General features: G+C 39.8%; 1 protein-coding gene across 4 annotated transcripts in view; it reads right to left on the reverse strand.

Annotated features, from left to right (window-relative positions):
* CTNND2 (catenin delta 2) overlaps positions 1-19,530 on the reverse strand; it is a 993,743-nt gene that overhangs the window by 801,838 nt on the left and 172,375 nt on the right. For all 4 annotated transcript variants that reach the window (XM_089312616.1, XM_051853868.3, XM_051853869.3 and 1 more), the window contains exon 2: positions 4,366-4,502. In XM_089312616.1, the coding sequence (XP_089168742.1) occupies positions 4,366-4,502 (137 nt within the window). The remainder of the gene's footprint in view (positions 1-4,365; positions 4,503-19,530) is intronic.

Consider the following 19,530-nt stretch of genomic DNA (forward strand, 5'->3'; position numbering starts at 1 on the left):
TTAGAGAAGCATAGAGGTGCCAGTATCAGTTTTATCCTACATATTTAGTGTTGCTAATCTGAGCTAGCTACTACCCTTTGCTTGCCCTATAAAAGCTTGTGCCTAATTGTTAATAAACAGACATGTTCACCGAAACAGTCTCCAGTGCTTTTTGTTGAAGGAACGTCATCACCCCACCATCCCAACAGCGTGAGCCTCAGAGGAGGAGCCCACAGAATCAGAACAACAAAAAAATATATAAATATGAACACCTTTGCATCAAGCAGTCATGACTGCTGTGTTAATGGACTCAGATTACAAATATTTGTCATGCTATCACATGACATGGGTCACATTTTATGACTTAAGGTTTGGCATGACTTAACTTTCAATCTATGATTAGACACTAGAATTTATTTTCATGCAATGTTGACCAACTGCTTAGGAACTTCTGTTCTTAGTATCAATCAACAACTTACTCCAATGAACTCCAAAGGACTGATTTTCCTTACATGTATATTATCTTGTATCGTGCTTTGCAGACTTCTATAAGGTGCTCATAATGTTAAAAGAGTAAATAAATAGGGCAATTTATTAGATGGCATTGAGTTCAGCATTATATGACCAAAGAATGGCTTTTGTCCTAAAGAAGTAATTTACAAGGAGACAGGACAAGAGCAGTACATTGTGTGTTACCACGAAATTTCATACTTAAAATTCCCAAAATTAATAAATGGAAATTCTACTTCAAAGTTTGTTCTCATGAGTACCTAAGCAGTGCCAGGAAAGTGAAATTCTTTAAGGAAACAGATTTATAAATATTCTGAGTGTATAATTTTTAGCAATCAAAGAAGCTATCAAATTTCAGAGGAGTAATTCTTAATCTCACCTAACACTCGTAATAAATACATTTAACCTAGTTTTAACTCCATAGAAAATAGTCTACACTTGAGAAAAAGAGAGGGATAAAACCTAAAGAATGATTTAAAACAGAAATATCCCAGCGAAGTATGAGGTTGGTTGTGTCCATCAGGCCACCTGAAGCCAGTTCGTGGAATCTGCTAGTGGTTGAAGTTTGCTTTCACTCACGCAAAGACCTCACTAGGAACCTGACTCTGAACCTGACTTGGGTCTTCATGTTGCTCTACCTCCCATTTCCAAAACAAATTTACCTTCCTCCTCATATTAGTTATCCAGCACAAAGAATCCAGCTTTGCTGCCCAAAACAGACAATGTTCTCATCACCATGTTTTCAGACAAAATTTCCATCACTTGGGAAAAACTTTTCACAAAAGATTTTTATTAAACTCTCATCATCACAGATGTTGACTGGTCATTGTATTCATCACAAAGCAGCCCATCTGAATCTCAGCTGAAGAAACATCTCCTATCATCCAGACTCAACTAATATTGGTTGTAGTCGCCCTATTTGTTTTTCTAGTTTGATTCTCCTCCAATGCTATATGTCATCAGGTCATTCCCACCACCTCATTGTAAACACATGTAGTAATCAGTGTTAACACTTGATTTGTTTCTTTCTACACATCTTCAAGTGCTCATAAACACATACAAGCTAAAAGCCATATTTTGTTTTTAGAAAACAGGATAATACCATTCTATGTAATTTCACTCTAAAAAAACCATGGGTGTTTCCGCTAAAAGTCAGACATATAACCCAGTCATTTTTATTAATTACAAAATAGTTCATCAATAGGATATGCCGTTTTCAAATCTTTCACAATCAATATTTTTTCACTTATTATCCCAAATATTTTTGTTATAAATGTCCATAAACATAAAATTCTTGGTCAGGGATACTCATTTATGTACAGTGTATGTCCAACCATGACTATAGCAAAAAATACTACACAATTCAAACGTCAATAGAGAAAAACAGATCAGTTAACAAAAAATTACAGCAATTCACCTTTGTATTGGGATTGTAAAAGAATGTGGATTTCCCCAAACTGTAGCATTCAGCTAGCATACAATCTATTCTATTTTTTAAAATTGATCTACTTGGTAGATTAAAAATAAATCTCATTTTCTCTTAGAACTTAGTGTCCCTGATTAGTACATTAGAGTGAAAAATATTCCCATGAATTCATTGTTTGCATTTTTGTTCTCTGAACTGTCTGTACTTATCCATCACCTAGTTTTCTATTATTTTAATCATTTTTTCTCATGAACATAAGGAAGTCTTAATGTATGAATTTTATCAAAATTTTATCATAATGCTACATGCATTTTCTCTTGGCTCATTTCTCTACTTTTTATGTGGGATTGTGCTTTGCAATTCTTGTCTTTACTATTAGTATTCACATTGCCAAATGCATCAGCCATTCATGGATGGCTTCTGAGCTTCCTGTCTTATGGCAAGCCTTCCCCACCTTGAATGTACATGAATACCTTCCCAACATTTCTTCTACTGTATTTATAGCTTTATTTCTGCAGTGACACTACTTTTCCCTTGAGATTTATCTCTGGATACATTGTGAGTTAAAAACTTTAATTTTCTCCTAGATACTCAGCTCGTAAAGCTAATACTATTTAAACCACTACCTTACACTTAACTGAAATACCACCTTTAAGTGAATTAGGTTAATACATATTTGATATTTATATTTACATTTTTTAATCTGTTCCAAACTCTAAGATATGTCCTACAGAAATCACTTTTCCTATTTTGACCAAGGGTACTGCAGTGGCTAATATGTGTGGAAAAGCAAAATTTATCAATTTTCCTTGTACCCTCACATATTTATGATTCTGTACGATATTTAATAAACTAGTTTGCTACAGTTTGCCACAGAAACAAATAACCATCCACATGGTACTATACAATTGCCAATATTTTATACATTAATTTGGGAAAGAGTAACATTGCGATGACACCAAACTCTTCTACATGGGATCAAGACTTTTCATCTGTTCAGAATTACTTTATGTCCTTTGATAAACTGTTATAACTTTCTTCATTCAGGTCTTACAGTTTTCTTATCAAATTTAGTCCTGCTTTTTATGTTTTATCACTACTCAAACACCAACAGCCTTTCAGGATTCCAAATCACACCAGAATGACAAACCATGACATGACCCAATCACATCAGAGCCGTAACTTGAGGAGGGTGATTGGCACGAACACTCTTTTTTGTTTTGTTTTGTTTTTTTTCCCATTTCCACTTAAAAATAATGAGAAAACTCAAGAGTGGGTTTTTGGAGGCAAACTATTCATGCCTTACAGACCAAATCTCAAGGCAATCTCCTGCTTGCTGACCATTTTCACAAACTGGACTACCCTATCAATCTATTCAGCTCTCCCTTATGGATACTTAGCTGCACACTTCCTAACTGGGTTCTTGACTGATAGCATCATTGATTCCTGCTGCCAGTGGGATCTTTCCTTAGCTGTTTTATTGATAGCTTGACAGTGCAGGAGGTCTCCTACCTTTACCCAAATCAGTCCCTGCTTATTAAACAGAATCAGTTGCTTCAGCAGCCCATCTTCTTTATGAGTAGAGTTACTAAACTTACATGTTCCATTCATGCTACTGCTTTCCTGTGATGCTCCCAGAGTTAGGTAAGTTCTATCACTCTCCCCTCATTGCTACTGCTAATTCTTCCTCATGGAATCATATAGCCCAAATACAGACTATGCTTTGACTCTAAGAAAAACACTGATTTATTTTTAGTACATATTTGAACAAAAAGTAAATAAAAAGACTTTCTTCAATCTTCCAACTTTTAAATTAATCATCAGTTTTTATTTATAAGAAACATGGCATTTATGATTTCTTTTAAATATAATATCCAGATTTTAATTACTTATCTATTTTATGTCAAAGTCATACTGGGGGATGACTCCTTCAGACTTTGGTTCATTTGAGAAGGAAAGTTCTGGAATGTATCCTTCAAATTCCATCTCAGAAACACTAAGAAAGCCAATTTTCATTGACTTAACATATTAATTTGCTGTCACGCACACTAGTTTTGTTTTTTTTTTTTTTTTAGCATACTGGATCTATTTTGACAGTTTACTAACTTTATATTTTCCAAAGACCAATTATTTGGTTTCATATATTTAATATTATTAAATGTCAGGTCCATCAATAAATCTGCCACAACTTCACCAATGAGGAATTTTGACTATAAACTTTTCTTTTCTTTTCTCCATGGAATTTTTTGTCCAGGTAAGCTAAATAATTAATAAAAACATGGGATCAAAAGCAATTATAATCATATATTGGAATGATTTATGTAACAGACACCAATGTTCTGCCATAAAATTATGATTTTCTACCTCTGCAATTTAATTATCACTGTTCACCTGCAAATACATCTTTAAATGTCTCCCTAGGCATGCCAAAAAAATTGAAATGTTTCTACCTGTTCTTTGACAGAGGCAAGGATGGCAGAGGTGGTTTCCGTTTCAGAGCCATCCCCATTGGAGGTGTTCAAGCCAGGGCTCAGGGAGCTGGTCTTCTCTGAGGCTGAGGAAGGCTGGTCTGGGACAGGCATAGCTCCTGCAGAGCAAGAAGACAAGGTCAGCATACCGCCTGCTGTCATTATAAACAGACCTATGGGGAATACATATTATAAAAATCACCACTACAAACTCTAGTGAAGCAATATGACATAATTATAGGAGGGAAAATACAACCATGTTTACTCCTTACATCAATCCCAACTAAATTCCAGAACACATTCACACCTCTGTGATCTGTTTTTAGGGTAACTGTGCAAGCCAGTGATGAGAAGGAAGAGCGAGTTAAAAGTATAAGGAACAGTAAAGAGATAAAGCAGTACTGAGTTGCAGAAGCTTGTCCAACTACAAATTTACATCTGTTTTAGGCAAATGCATTCTCTATTGATGTATTTCTAATTCAAAGGAAAATCTATTAGACATTATCTTATGTAAAGAAATAACACAAAATAAACAATCAATGCCTTATCAATAATTAAAGAGCTATGTGAAGTACCTTAAGAGACTTAGCTAGTATTAAGAGAGACAGTAAATAACTACCCCACTCCACAAATATCTGCCAAGCTCCTACTCTGTGACAGTCAGCAGATGAAAACTCTTTAAAACTGGCAAGGCCTGCTGGCAGTTTTGTCTGAGTTTATTTTTGAAGGAAAGAAAAAATTCAAATAACATTAGTCTCAACACAAGCATAGATACACACATGCAGCTTCAGAACAAGACCCCCAGAAGTCATTTGGCTCTGCTGTGTTTCTCTGTTTTATACAAATAAAGGAGACTGCTGTGTTCTGAATTATTAAGCCACCCCATCACTCTCACATGCTAAAATCCTAACCCAAAAAGTGAGGGAATCAGGACTTGGGGCCTTTGAAAAAGTAATTTTTGCCATGAGGGTGGATCCCTCCTGAACAGGATCAGTGCCCTCAGGAGAGACCAGGAGAGGCTCCTCATCCCTCCCACCACCTGTGGACCAGAAAGCTGGCTCTCACCAGATACTGAATAAGCCATCACCTTGATGTTGGCCTTCCCAGCCTCTAAAACTGCAAGAAATAAAGCTTTCTGTTATAAGCCTTGAAGTTAATGCTATTTTTTTATTGCAGTTTGAATGGATTAAGACAGAGACTGAAATATTGGCTACATATGTCATTTAGCAACCATCATCAACAAAGGAAGCAATAATTAACTCGGAGTCATTTTTGGCAAGACATTACAAAAAACCTCATGTTAATAAAACACTAGGAACAAATAAAATTGTTTTCTGACCTACAGCAATTATCTTACATATCCCTCCAGAAACCAGTGTAGGTGATTTTGTAAAAGATATTTCCCATTGTGCTATTTCTGAGGAATCTCCTTGTCTACTAAGTGATGTGCTCTCACAGAAGCCCTTGTCCTATGTTATCAGGTAAATTTCATTAATAATTCGTTGTTGAGGCATAGCAGATAAGCAACAGCCTGTAGCATTAGCATCACAAATAGGCACCCCAGTTCCCTGCTAATGTGCCTGGGAAAGCAGCAGAGGATAAAACACTTGTTTGTGCCCCTGCACCCACATGGGTGACCTAGAAGCAGCTCCTGGCTCCTGGCTTCAGCCTGGAACAGCCCTGGCTGTTTTTGGCCATTTGGGAAGTGAACAAAAGATGGAAGATCTTTCTCTCTCTCTCTCCCTCTCTGTAACACTTGTTTATTTATTTCAAATAAATAAATAAATAGTTTTTTAAAAATTTAGGGGTATGCAAGACTAAAAAAAAGTTCAGTTACAGAATTTGACTTAAAATGTTGGAAATAAAGGTAGCCATTTAAATTTCTCATTAAACATTCCCGGTAACTTTTTATTTAATTTGATTATTTATTTTTTTTAATATTTATCTTTTTTTTTTTTTTTTTTGACAGGCAGAGTGGACAGTGAGAGAGAGAGAGACAGAGAGAAAGGTCTTCCTTTGCCGTTGGTTCACCCTCCAATGGCTGCTGCGGCCGGCGCGCTGCAGCCGGTGCACCACGCTGAACCTATGGCAGGAGCCAGGTACTTATCCTGGTCTCCCATGGGGTGCAGGGCCAAAGCACTTGGGCCATCCTCCACTGCACTCCCTGGCCACAGCAGAGAGCTGGCCTGGAAGAGGGGCAACCGGGACAGAATCCGGCGCCCCGACCGGGACTAGAACCTGTGTGCCGGCGCCGCAAGGCGGAGGATTAGCCTAGTGAGCCGCGGTGCCGGCCCATATTTATCCATTTTTTACTTGAGAGAGTTACACATAGAGAGGAGAGGTAGAGAGAGAGAGATCTTCCATCCAATGATTCACTACCCAATTGGCCACAACGGCCAGAAATGTGCTGATACGAAGCCAGGAGCTTCTTCCGGGTCTCCCACATGGGTGCAGAGACCCACAGACTTGAGCCATCTTCCACTGTTTCCCAGGCCATAGCAAAGAGCTGGATCGGAAGTGGAGCGGCTGGGACTAGAACTGGCACCCATATGGAATGCCAGTGCTTCAGGCTAGGGCATTAACCCACTGCACCACAGAGCTAGCCCCTTAATTTGACTTTTTAGAGATTTATTTATTTATTCAAGGGGTAGAGTTATAATCAGAGAGAAGCAGAGACAGAGAAAAAAGTCTTCATCTGCTGGTTCACTCCCCAAATGGCCCCAATGGCCAGAGCTGAGCCAATCCGAAGTCAGGAGCCAAGAGTTTCTTCCAGGTCTCCCACGTGGGTGCAGGGGCATGCATTTGAGCCAGCTTCCACTGCTTTCTTAGGCCATCAGCAGGGAGCTGCATCAGAAGAGGAGCAGCCAGGACATGAACTGGTGCCTACATAGGATGCCAGAACTTCAGGCAGAGGCTTAGCCCACTGCACCACAGCGCCAGCCACTTTGATTTGATTTTTTGAACCATGTTACTTATAATATCATGAGTGGGAAGAAGAAAAACACTGGAAAACTAAACCTGTGACAAACACAGAATATGTGAGAAAGGTTGAGGAAATGACATTAGCAAAGTAGAACTTGAGCAAAGAATTAGGATGAGCTTAAATATCATTTGGTAAAACACAATACTGGGGGCCAGCACTATGCCATAGTGGGTAAAGCCGCTGCCTACATCATTGACATCCGATACGGTCACCAGTTTAAGACCAGTTGCTCCACTTCTGATCCAGCTCCCTGTTATGTGCCTGGGAAAGCAATGGAAGATGGCCCAATTGTTCCAGGGGGAGACCTGAAAGAAGCTCCTGGTTCCTGGCTTCAGCCTGGCCCAGCCCAGGCTGTTGCCACTATTTGGGGAGTGAACCAGTGGATGGAAGATCTCTCTCTCTCCTCACTTTCTTTCTTTCTCTGTAACTCTGCCTTTCAAATAAATGATATACTTTAAAAAAAAAAAAACCTTTAAGCTTTAAAAAAAAAAGGTGGCAAAAATGTTCAAAATAGCTGAAGTAATGGAAACCAATAGAAGGCAAGACAGAGGCTTAAGGAATTATGGAGGAGGGACTGAGAAGACCATTACATTGTGGATATCCAAATTGCTTTCCTGTGTGGTTTTCTTATTTGATCAAGTTCTCATAATTCTGCACAAATCACAGATGAACCAATGGGCCCAGGTAAAACTGCTGAAACCCACAGGCAGAAAGTAGGCAGACAGGGAAACAGGAGCTCTTGGGCTCAGTCTCCACGGGGCCCTGAGCACCCACCCTGGATCGTTCATCTCCACCTACATCCCTGTCCACGGTTTCTAAGGGAGGATCTACCCAAGGAGAGCTTTATGCTCAGACAGAGGAGGCCTGCCTATTTTAAATTCTTATTTTAATTTTTGTGTTGTGTTAAGTTGCATTTGGCCCACGCTGATTTAGGTTTTGGGCTAATATTATCAACCTAATTTTGAACAAAGGAACTAAGGTTCCAAAGTTACTAAGCAGGATAAATAGATCTAGAATTCAGGGTTCCTGCCTTTTCATTCCAATTTTAGTATGCTTTTCTGTGTCTGCCTACTTTCCATAATCCACACTGTCTCTTACATTCTAGTCTGCAAGTTAATTTTTATAAAATGTAACTCTTAAAAGTACAACAGTGACCGGTCATAATGAAATACTGGATTTAATAGGCACTGGATCAAGGCTTATCCTTAGGCACTTGGCAGGTCTGACCCACACAGTATAAAGAATAATTAGGCCTATTTATGTACCCACCCCGCTTCTTCTTATAGCAATAGCAGAATGATAAGTGTAACATTCAAGGCTAATTCCAATATACAGAGATCTGTTACCCAAGGCAACCTCTATGCCTGAATGCCAATGCCATGGGGGTATCTTTCACGGTTTATAACCCTTTACATCCATATTAAACAACGAACTGCCCATGATGACATGCGGACAGAAAAGATTGTCTACCTCCACTCTCACTTTTAGTGCAGAGCATCCACAAGAGACAGAAGAAATATGTAGAAGACCTGCATTGACCAAGGCTTCATGGTAATATGGCCAAGTAGTTTAATCTTCATCAGAGCTAATCCAGTAAAAATTAGAAATTTAGTCTGTGCTAAATCTGGGAAATCTGGAAAGTACTGAGAAATGAAAAAGCAAAAAAAAATATAAAGGAAGAGGAAAAGCAATGCCAGACACACAAGCATTTTACTTTGAATAGGATTGTATTAATTTTTTATGTAACATATTATTTTTCCATCATGAGGAATTAATATAATATTTTTAAAAAATTTTATTCAGCAACATTGCAGGAAACATGTCTATAGGCCGGCGCCATGGCTCAATAGGCTAATCCTCCGCCTTGCGGCGCCGGCACACCAGGTTCTAGTCCTGGTCGGGGTGCCGGATTCTGTCCCGGTTGCCCCTCTTCCAGGCCAGCTCTCTGCTGTGGCCCAGGATTGCAGTGGAGGATGGCCCAAGTGCTTTGGCCCTGCACCCCATGGGAGACCAGGAAAAGCACCTGGCTCCTGGCTTCGGATCAGCACTGTGCACCGGCCGCAGTGCGCCGGCCGCGGCGGCCATCGGAGGGTGAACCAACGGCAAAAGGAAGACCTTTCTCTCTGTCTCTCTCTCACCTTCCACTCTGCCTGTCAAAAATAAAAAAAAAAGAAAAAGAAACATGCCTACAAAAATTATTTCATAATTTAATTATGTGGTGAATACTTAATATTCAATAAGCAATTCAGTGCATCAACAGTTTCTTGTCTCTCCTTCATTTATAGTTTTTTCCCCCATTTTTTACATTTATGACATGGTCAATGCATAAATTCCTAGATGTAGAATTCAGGGGATCAGGAACCTATATTTTTCAGACACTGATGAGTACAGATGGCCCTGCTGCCAAGCTGGTCCAACACATTTGAGGACAGAGTGTTAAGAATACTGGCCTTTATTATCCTCTTTTGCTTTTGCCAGTCTCCTACAGGAAAATACTTCTTCAATTTCTCAGCTCCAAGTACTCTAGACACTTTACACAAATTCATTTATCCTACACACAGTGCTTCTACACACCCTTCACAGAACTAATGCGTAAGAAATTTTTGTAACCTAGTAGGTAGAACTGTAATCTGTAAATACCCAATGTACATCTTGAATACACCTAACTGCCACTTGAGAAAATGAAATAGTAGTGAGGACATACAAAAGCTTTCAATTTCCAGCCACTTCATTCTAGAGAATGTGGACTAACAAATCCTATATCCAGAAGGCCAGAAAATAATAAAATAAACACTTATGAGCCCGTGTCCTGCCACTCAATGCACACACACACACCAGCACTGTTAAGGACTGAATTCTGTCCACCCACCCAAATCTCCAGTGTGACTTATTTGGAGATGGTGCTTTTGGTCAGAGAATTAGGCTAAATGAGATCACAAGGGGGAACATGGGTGTCCTGTGAGAGGAGACGACTCTGGAGGTCTCTCTCCCTCTGTGCACACACAGACAAAAAGGCCACGTGAAGACACAGCTGGGAAACAGAGTGGGCAAGCTAGGAAATGAGTCCTCACCAGAAATCAACCCAGCTAACACCCTGATCCTGGGCTTTGTCCCCAGAACTGCAGGAGGATACATTTCTCTTGTGTATGCATTCCGTCTGCTATTCTGATAGCAGTCCAAGGAGTCTCGCGCCAGAATGGCTCCACTTTTCTCTGCTTCATTTCCCTTCATTCCTCCTGGGCATGGTCATGGGAGTTTTGGACACTAACAGGAGCTGGGGGGTACAGCCTGTGTTTTCTGTAGCTCTTGTTGACAGCTTCAGCGAAAATGAATTGCAGTTGTCAAGAAAGGCACTCATGCCGCCCTGCTTCAAAGCAGCACACCCGCATGAGACCACGTTTCACACACAGCATGATTCACTATACAGAAGCAGCCTCGAGAATAAAACACTATATATTTTAGAGAATTAATTAACTATTTATATTTTTTTACAACTCTGATTAACATGTAAGAATTGTTAATCTTTGGGCACAGTGTAATATTTCAACACACACACATATAGATAAACTGACTAAATCAGGCAGGGACTATCCAGGTCTCCCCACCTTTCCTCCGTGTTTACAGACTACCAGTGCCCTCCTCTGGTCCTGTAAACAGCACATAATACATTATTGTGATCTATAGTTACCTCATTGTGCTATGGGCCCTTGGAACATGTTACTTCCATCTGTCTGTGCACTGGTTCCTGTTAACTCACCTCCTTCTGTCCTCTCTCCTTACACCTTTCCTAGTCTCTACCAATCACTAGTCTAAGTTCAGATCTGCTGTTCTGAACTTCCACATAGGAGACTCAACGTGTGGTATTTGTCTGTATATGGATTATTTCACTTCACATAAAAATGTTCACTTCCATCCATTGGCTTCAAATTTCAGATTTCATTCTTTTTCCCAACTGATTGATACTCCACATTGTAACACTTATTCCATCATTTTCTTTATTGATTAATCCATGGATGTCCACCTAGATAGATTCTCTATTATAACTACTCTTAGTAGTGCTGCATTGAACATGGGGTACAAGTATCTCGTTGGTATTCTGACTTCATTTCCTTCAGGTATAAGCCCAGAAGCGGGATAGCTTGCCCAATTGATAGAACTATTTTTAGTTTTTTGAGGAACCTCAATACTGTTTCTTGAGAATGGCTGTATCAACCAATCTATAACACTACAACTTTCATAGATAATGCAATAAGAAATTCAGACAAAATTCACTAGGATGACAAAATGGTGAAAACAGACATGTCCCATATCTAGAGCCCCCTTTTCAATTTGAGCTCATATCAATAGAAGACTTTTCAATGTTTAATATTATAAATGTTTCTTTGATAACCATGAGTCTTTATTAGTTTAGGTTACACTTAGTGGCCTGTCAAAATCTTATCTCCTTTTTGAAGCCAAACTCTCTTGCTCTTTTTTTTTTTTTAACTTATCTGACAGGTAGAGTTAGACAATGAGAGAGAGAGACAGAGAGAAAGGTTTTCCTTCCATTGGTTTACCCCCCAAATGGCTGCTACGGAGCTATGTGGATCCGAAGCCAGGAGCCAGGTGCTTCCTTCTGGTTTCCCACACGGGTGCAGGGCCCAAGCACTTGGGCCATCCTGCACTGCCTTCCTGGGCCACAGCAGAGAGCTGTATTAGAAGAGGAGCAACTGGGACTAGAACCCAGCGCCCATATGGGATGCTGGTGACGCAGGCAGAGGATTAACCAAGTGAGCCATGGCACTGGCCCCCAAACTCTCTTGCTCTTAATTCAAGGAATTCACTCAATATTATATTTTATTGGCATCCATCAGAAAAAAAGAAAATCAAATTTGTATATTCTCATACACACTTTAGCCACTACTGTCTAGCATCTGATGAGTATGGAGTTAAGACATGGCAATCTTCAACACAATGTGATGATCTCTGTGTCATAAGCCCAAGCAATTCAGGGCCCCACGCAATATTCCTGGGTCACAGTTTCGCTCTTCCTTTCCAACTCAGAAATAAGTTCCTTTGGACAGAATGTGCTCTTTGCTCTTCCTGAGCTGCTCACCCTTTCGGTGTGACCTATGACCTCTTCTGCTTTCAATTCCTGTCTTTCTGCTACTTCCTGAACACATGGGCGTTTTCACATCACAGATACTTTTTTCATCTACTTTCCAGGTGAGTGAGTCCCCTTGCCTCAAATTCCAGCATTTCTCAACTCCTGGCATGTTGTAGGGCTCAAGAGATACTCCGTTTGTTATATGTGCACTGCTCAATGGGGCTCCTGCTAGCCACACGCTAACATTTAGTTAATTAAAATCATATAATTAAAAAGCCGGTACATCTGTTGCAGTATTTGTATTTCAAGCTTGAAATAGCCACACGTGGTCTCTAGCTACTGTATGACACTGAAAATTGTAAGACTTCTATCATTATACCAGGTTCTATTGGCGGCCCTAATCTGTACTCACTGGTCAGCTCTTTAAGGTGTGCCATCATCTGCAGTTCTCATCTTGGTTAGAGGTCCAAAGAAGTGATTAGATTATGGAAAAGAGCTGAGGGAGAACTCGGAGGATTGCTGATAGAGTCCAGCTGGTACATGAGATAGAGATACAGGAAAGAAGGGCAAAAATGATTCCAAGGCTTTGGTCGAAGTGACCCCATCAGCCAAGATGTCCAAACCATGCGTGGTATGGATTTAAGGCCGAGAAAGGTGTCTTGGCTCCAACCCTCAACCCAAAATCCATCCATCCGTGACTCTTCTCTGCTGCTAACATTTTGGCAAGCTAACCTCTCAGAAACGAAATCATGATATGACTCAGGAAAGATAAATCTTGGTGACTTTTTTAACACTGCTGGTAAAATCCTGTTCCCTCTGTTTTCCTTCTCTTTAGGCAAATCTTCCAGACCTGTTACTTTAGAATTGCAAGAACTTTTATAATCATTTTCACATTTCTTCCTTTACCTTAAAGGTAATGACTGGTATCTTGGAGACTGTGATGTTAAATTCCTGGACCTTCTGCCCTTACACCAAATGAACAAGCAAGCTCTGTATGTGGCCATACCTAGCCTTGTTTCTTTCTGCCTTGTAGATCAAAAAATATTTCCCATCTTCTCTGATGGTCCTCTTCCCAGCACTGATCTTATGTTCTAAGACAGGAAAACATTAGCAAAATACTCTCAACTTTGAGGCTTTATTTCCAACACTGGGCATCAATTCCAGAATACGCCATCATCTTACACCTGGGTGCATAATGAAATAGGTCATTAAAATGTTCCTGGGGCTGGCGCTGTGGCATAGTGGATAAAGCTGCAGCCTGCAGCGCCAGCATCCTACATGGACACTGGTTCGAGTCCCAGCTGCTCCACTTCCAATCTAGCTTTCTGCTCTGTCCTGGGAAAGCAGTAGAAGATGGCTCAAGTGTTTGAGTCCCTGTACCCACGTGGCAGACCCAGAAGAAGCTCCTGACTCCTGGCTTTAAATTGGCTCAGCTCTGGCCATTGCAGCCATTGCCATTTGGGGAGTGAGCCAGTGGATGGAAGACTTCTCTCTCTCTGCCTTTGCCTCTCTCTAACTCTGCCTTTGAAATGAATAAAAAAATCTAAAAAAAATGTTCCAAATAATAGGTACATACATACATATAGAATTCAATGTTTTTAAAATGTAATATATTTTAACATATTTGATTTTATAAACTTCCACTCCACGGGTGATATTTAAAAGGCTACCAAAGGGGCCAATGCCATGGCATAGCAGATAAGGCCACCATCTGCAGCACGGGCATCCCATATGGGTGCTGGTTCAAGTCTCAGATGCGATGCTCCCCTTCCAATCCAGCTCCCTGCTAATGCATCTGGGAAAGCAGTGGAAGATGAATCAAATGTTTGGGCCTCTACACCCACGTGGGAGACCTAGAAGAAGCTCCTGATTCCCGGCTTCCGCATGGCCCAGCCCTGGTCATTGCAGATTTGGGGAGTGAACCAACAGATGGAAGATCTCTCTGTCTCTGCATCTGCCTCTCCTCTGTAGCTCTAAATTTCAAATAAATAAATAAATCTTTATTCAAAAAACTATAAAAATTCAATAGACATAATCATCCTTTTACTATTATTAGAATCCACAGAATGTGTGCAAATCAGTGACATCAGAAACAATGTTGAACACTGTGGTCATCAGTACTGCCTTTTTTTTTTTAAAGTTGCCTTTCTTATTTGTAACTAGTATATGTCACTACCAATAGAAATAGGTATAGCTTCATTCTCACTTAGATGTGTTTTGTGCACACAACAATATAGTCATCCTTGCATCTTACTTTTTAAAGAGAAGTTTCAAATTATCACCTGTCATAGTACCAACACTAAGATAATTAACAGTTGCTAAAACTACACACAATTAGGACAAAAACTCAATTTCTCTTGGTCTATGTTCAATTCCCACACCAGCTCAGTATCTAATATATAGCAGTCAGTAATAAATATTTGTTGAGTTAATGTATGAACTATTAGCCTAAAATCAATAATGGTTGCTTACTAGAGCACAGAACATAAGTAAAACAGACAACGCATTAGGGGCATTTCTATGACACTTGAAATGTTATACATTTATTTCTGTTCAAGAAAACGCTTTTCAGAAATTCTAGGACTGGTCAAGGGCTCTTGACTTGTTCAACTGCCAAAAAAATGTACACCATGGGCAGCTGGCCTCTGAGGTAAAATCATCAATCAAGCAGGCTCCAGGACTTGATACTTGGAACTATCAGCCTGCAGACAGAATCGGCGAGACGTATGGAGAGCGCCCTGCAAAGACAGGAAGCAGCAGCCCTGAGCCATATTTAGAACAATCCAGCAGGAAAGCCAGGAGGTAGAGAAACGTCCAATCTCCCTGAGGAGGTACACATCCAGGGAATCTGAGACAGCAAGTGTAACACCCAGGGGCAGGGACGGCTGCTGGGCTGAGGGCTGAGTTCATCTGCACACACAAAGGGACTATTGTCCACTCTCACGTTCAAAGAACCAGGAATGGGGGCAGGTTGAGCATGTGTGGGAGGGTCAGCAATCTGTCCACGTCAATGCATGAGCTATTAATTGTAGAGGAGAATGGACCACCTGCATATCACCACAGGCTTAAGGCCCAACTGAGCTGCGACTCTTCACAGCATAAATGTCGTGCAGATGCTTCTGGGAGGCTACCACAAGGTAAGATGCAATGGCGCTCACAGGTGGGAGAGCAACATCAGTACCCAAATTCAGGCAACATGGGGTCAGTGAGGATGGTCTGGCTACTTTCTCTGAGAATCTCAGTTCTGTTTCCAATGGCAGAAGCTCAGGTATTCTCATTTACTCTTGGGAAACATTCAGTCTGCCAATTATGCATCTTTAAAAAGTACTGTAGAAAACTGGAGGCATCTGAAAACAAGCAAGTGAATGAAGCAAGCAGTTGCCCCTCCTGAGCCTTGCCCCAGGCCAGCTCATCAATGGAGACACCAGACCTAACATCAGAAAGAAGCAAGGCCAAGCACAGGGTAAGGCCCTGTTGCTGGGAATGGACAGACTGCTCCGTCCAACGAGGGCCCCTCCAGAGCCTAAAGAACAACAGGAAAAGCTGAAAGGAGGCGGAGTTAACTAGTTGACAGTGGAAAGGCAGAGATGCAATGAGCAGAGAAGAAAGGGTCAGAATAAAGTCACTGAATGGAAGCCAAGGAGCAGGACAGGTGAGCTCCCAGGCTGAGATTCCAGGAGCATTGGGGCAATCCCCAAAACACAGAACAGAAAGGAAAATGGAGGCTATATTGCTGGGAGATCCTTGAAGACAATGGTGATGACCTTTGTTAATGATCTTGAAGCTGCTAAATATAGAAAATAATCAATCTGCAATATGCATTATATCATATACTGTATTGTTTGTAACATGCACTCGAATGACTTCAGACATTCTCTAAAATTGTGGGATTCCAGTGGGCCAGTACAAAGAGGTTGAAGACATGAAGGCTTTCCATGTGTGAGTTTCCAAGAGATCCATATCTTCTATTTCCTCTCAGGGAACAGTTCCTTTACGCAAATCCATACATGCCTGAGATTAAATATGCAAGCAATGCTGAGTTCTGGAGCTTGAAGTCCAAACAGGCTACATCCTCTTGGAAAAGGCTCCTTGAGAACCCCACAAATGCACCAAATTCAGCAGGACTCCTTGTCTCTTCTGTGTGTAATTGCAAAAACTTCCTGTCTTTCCTCCACTGCCTGTAGCATTCTCTCTTCCAATCAATTCTCTACATGATCTGGGGAGAGTCAACCTTCACCAACAATGTGATCAAAACATGATTTATTGCCAAATTTATTTGAGTGGATCTGCACATCTAAACTTGACGTTTACTAAAATTTTTTGAGATAGAAAATGTTTTATACTGTGACAGACACACTGCCACATACTGTAACTGGGGCAATAGTTCATAAAAAGAGAAGCTTTATTATATGTGATGCACTACAGAGGGATCTTCAGAAAGTTGGTGGGAAATGAGCAGTATCTTTTACTTCCACATTTTCGTGAGCTTTTTGAACTGTCTTCCTTTGTTTCTATTCTATGTTGTTTAATTTCAAGAAATATGTTAGTGGTACACACTAAATTAACGGAGGCAGATGGTGGATAAACCAGTGGCATCAAGGCTGGCATCTGACCTGTTGTGCAAGATGCGGGAGGCTTTGCTCATTGTGGTCCTCACTCAAGCTCTCCATAATCAGGACCTGTTGCTTCTCCACTCATGCCCTACCCTACAGATCCTGAAGTTTCTTGAAGTCCACAGTACATCTTACTAACTGAATTTTTCCTGCACGCCTGTGTCATCCCCAGGGTTGTCTGCTTGTTAAGTCCCCTCCGTCTCTGCTCTTACTTTCTGCAGGATTTCTGGGAGCCTCCAGACCCCATGAGTCACTTTCTCCTCACTGTACCATTATAACCCGAACTCTCCATAAACACTGCATTTAGTACTAGGAGCTGCAATGGTCACACAGGTTGGAATTAAAAAAAATACTTTTAATGTTGAAATCAGGATATTTCTTAATGTGACTGAGGTCTCCTTTTCCTTTAAGCCATTTAGGATTGATTTCCTGTCACTTGCGATTAAATTTGTTTTTAAATCAATAGTAAACTCAATATCTTGGATTTATGGAAATACCATATATTTTATGCCTCCTAAAATTACTTCATTAATTTTTTCAGTACAGAAACTGTATTTATTCATACAACTTATTCATATTCACAATCTCAGGCCTACAATAGTACCTGGCGAAGTCACAGTGGCTTCATCAAATGCTTACTAAATAAGTCAGAAATGAGCAAAAAATTGTAGTTCATCATCAGTCTTAAGTAAAAATGTCAAGGAATTTCACACTCACAATGCTGGTAAATAAACGTCCTGTAAGTCCTTCCAGGTTTATTAAAAAGAAATGTTTAGAATCACTATGTTCCCAAAGCTGTAGTTATGAGATATGTGAAGTCTGTATACCTTAATTAAAAGTGGCTGGGAAAAAATGTTCAAATTAATGCATTAGGGTAATACATAACACTAAGGCAGCCACGCAATATGTATAACTACCATGCACACCAATGTCTACATGTATAAATTTAATGATCATGAAAAGACAATATCATTTTCAGGTTTCCTTTTTACTAAAAATTAGATCATGACCCATTTTTGGAATGAACAGCAATCCTAGTTTTCCCAGATAAAACCAATATGTCTCAAGAGCTGACAGATGGGTTTTCTAACACATGGGGACACTTCTCCCTATTCTAGAGAAATAAAGCCTGAGATTCTGCACTGACAGACCCATCACAGTAACAGAAATTTGAAAAGCTATTGAAATACGCATAGTCACTTGAATTTTGACTCTCTAAGAAGATAAAGAGAAGTTCTACTGCATCCTACAATAAAGAACTTCAGTGTAGCCAAACTATTTTTTGGATGAAACATCAAAGAAGTATGCTTAACAAAGCTCCTCATCAAGTCGTCATCATATACAGTGTGTCCAGAACACTCTGTCACTGCCAACTATGTCACATCTAAAGTTTCCCTTCACCCCTACAGACTTAGAATCCATCTCATACCATGCATCCATGCAAGACATTGAACACCAACATCTAAGTTTTTAAGTGAAAAACAACCTGTGTTTTCAAGTATTGTTCCTAATAATATTTTAAACAAACATGCAGCTTTCTACTTTATAGTCCTCTACTTAATCATGGTTGTGTTACAGTACCTAAAAAATCATGACCTAAAGCCAGTCTACAACACTTTAACCACTGTGAATTATCAGCTGTACATGTCACAATCTATTAAACAGAAAGGTCCCCAATGCCAGCCTCACACTGGTCCACAGCATGTTCTTACTTCCTAGTACTTGAAAGTGTCCATTCAAATTATGGCAATTTATTCTTCAAATTGATGGCAAATATGCATCTGCCACTTCACAATTTCTCAAGATACTGGCGTGCAACTTTCTTTTATTTTTTTGTCAAGAACTGCCATCAATGGGCATTCAAGGACAAAATCCCATACTGTAAATAGTATCTACAATCAGCCAAAACACTCACTGCATCACAGCAAAGAAATCATCAATTACTTTTTAAAATTTAATTATATAACAAGGAGTGTAAACTATTATACAACTTTAGTCATACCACTGACCTGGAAGTTTTCCAAATGGGTATCTCTAGAGACCATAAAAGAACAAAAATAAAGCAAAAACTGAGTGGAACCATAATAACTTCTGACAGCTGCCAAGATAATGTCGAAACTTCTTACTCACAGAAAATAAATTTTCAAACTATGTGATATAATTTGCTTACTACAGCACACAATTTTGGAAAAAGTAAGTTTTAGATACAGCATTTAAATTATATGTATAAAATAGGTTTCATTGTACTTGTGAAAGTTATACAACCAAAAAACTCTGATCTATGTGGGCAACTATATACATTATACATTTTCATCAAATACAACACCTTAGAGATTTAAATATCTTAGATTTTAATCAGTAAATAATTTTAAATAGACAAATAATTGGATACTATGGAAAGGTGAAAATCAATCTCTAACCTTACTTTTGCCAATTGTGTTCTTTTAATTTTCACAAATTAACAC

This window comes from Oryctolagus cuniculus, chromosome 14 (genome assembly GCF_051225735.1).
Source record: "Oryctolagus cuniculus isolate XC-2025 breed Fujian yellow rabbit chromosome 14, ASM5122573v1, whole genome shotgun sequence".
NCBI lineage: Eukaryota > Metazoa > Chordata > Mammalia > Lagomorpha > Leporidae > Oryctolagus > Oryctolagus cuniculus.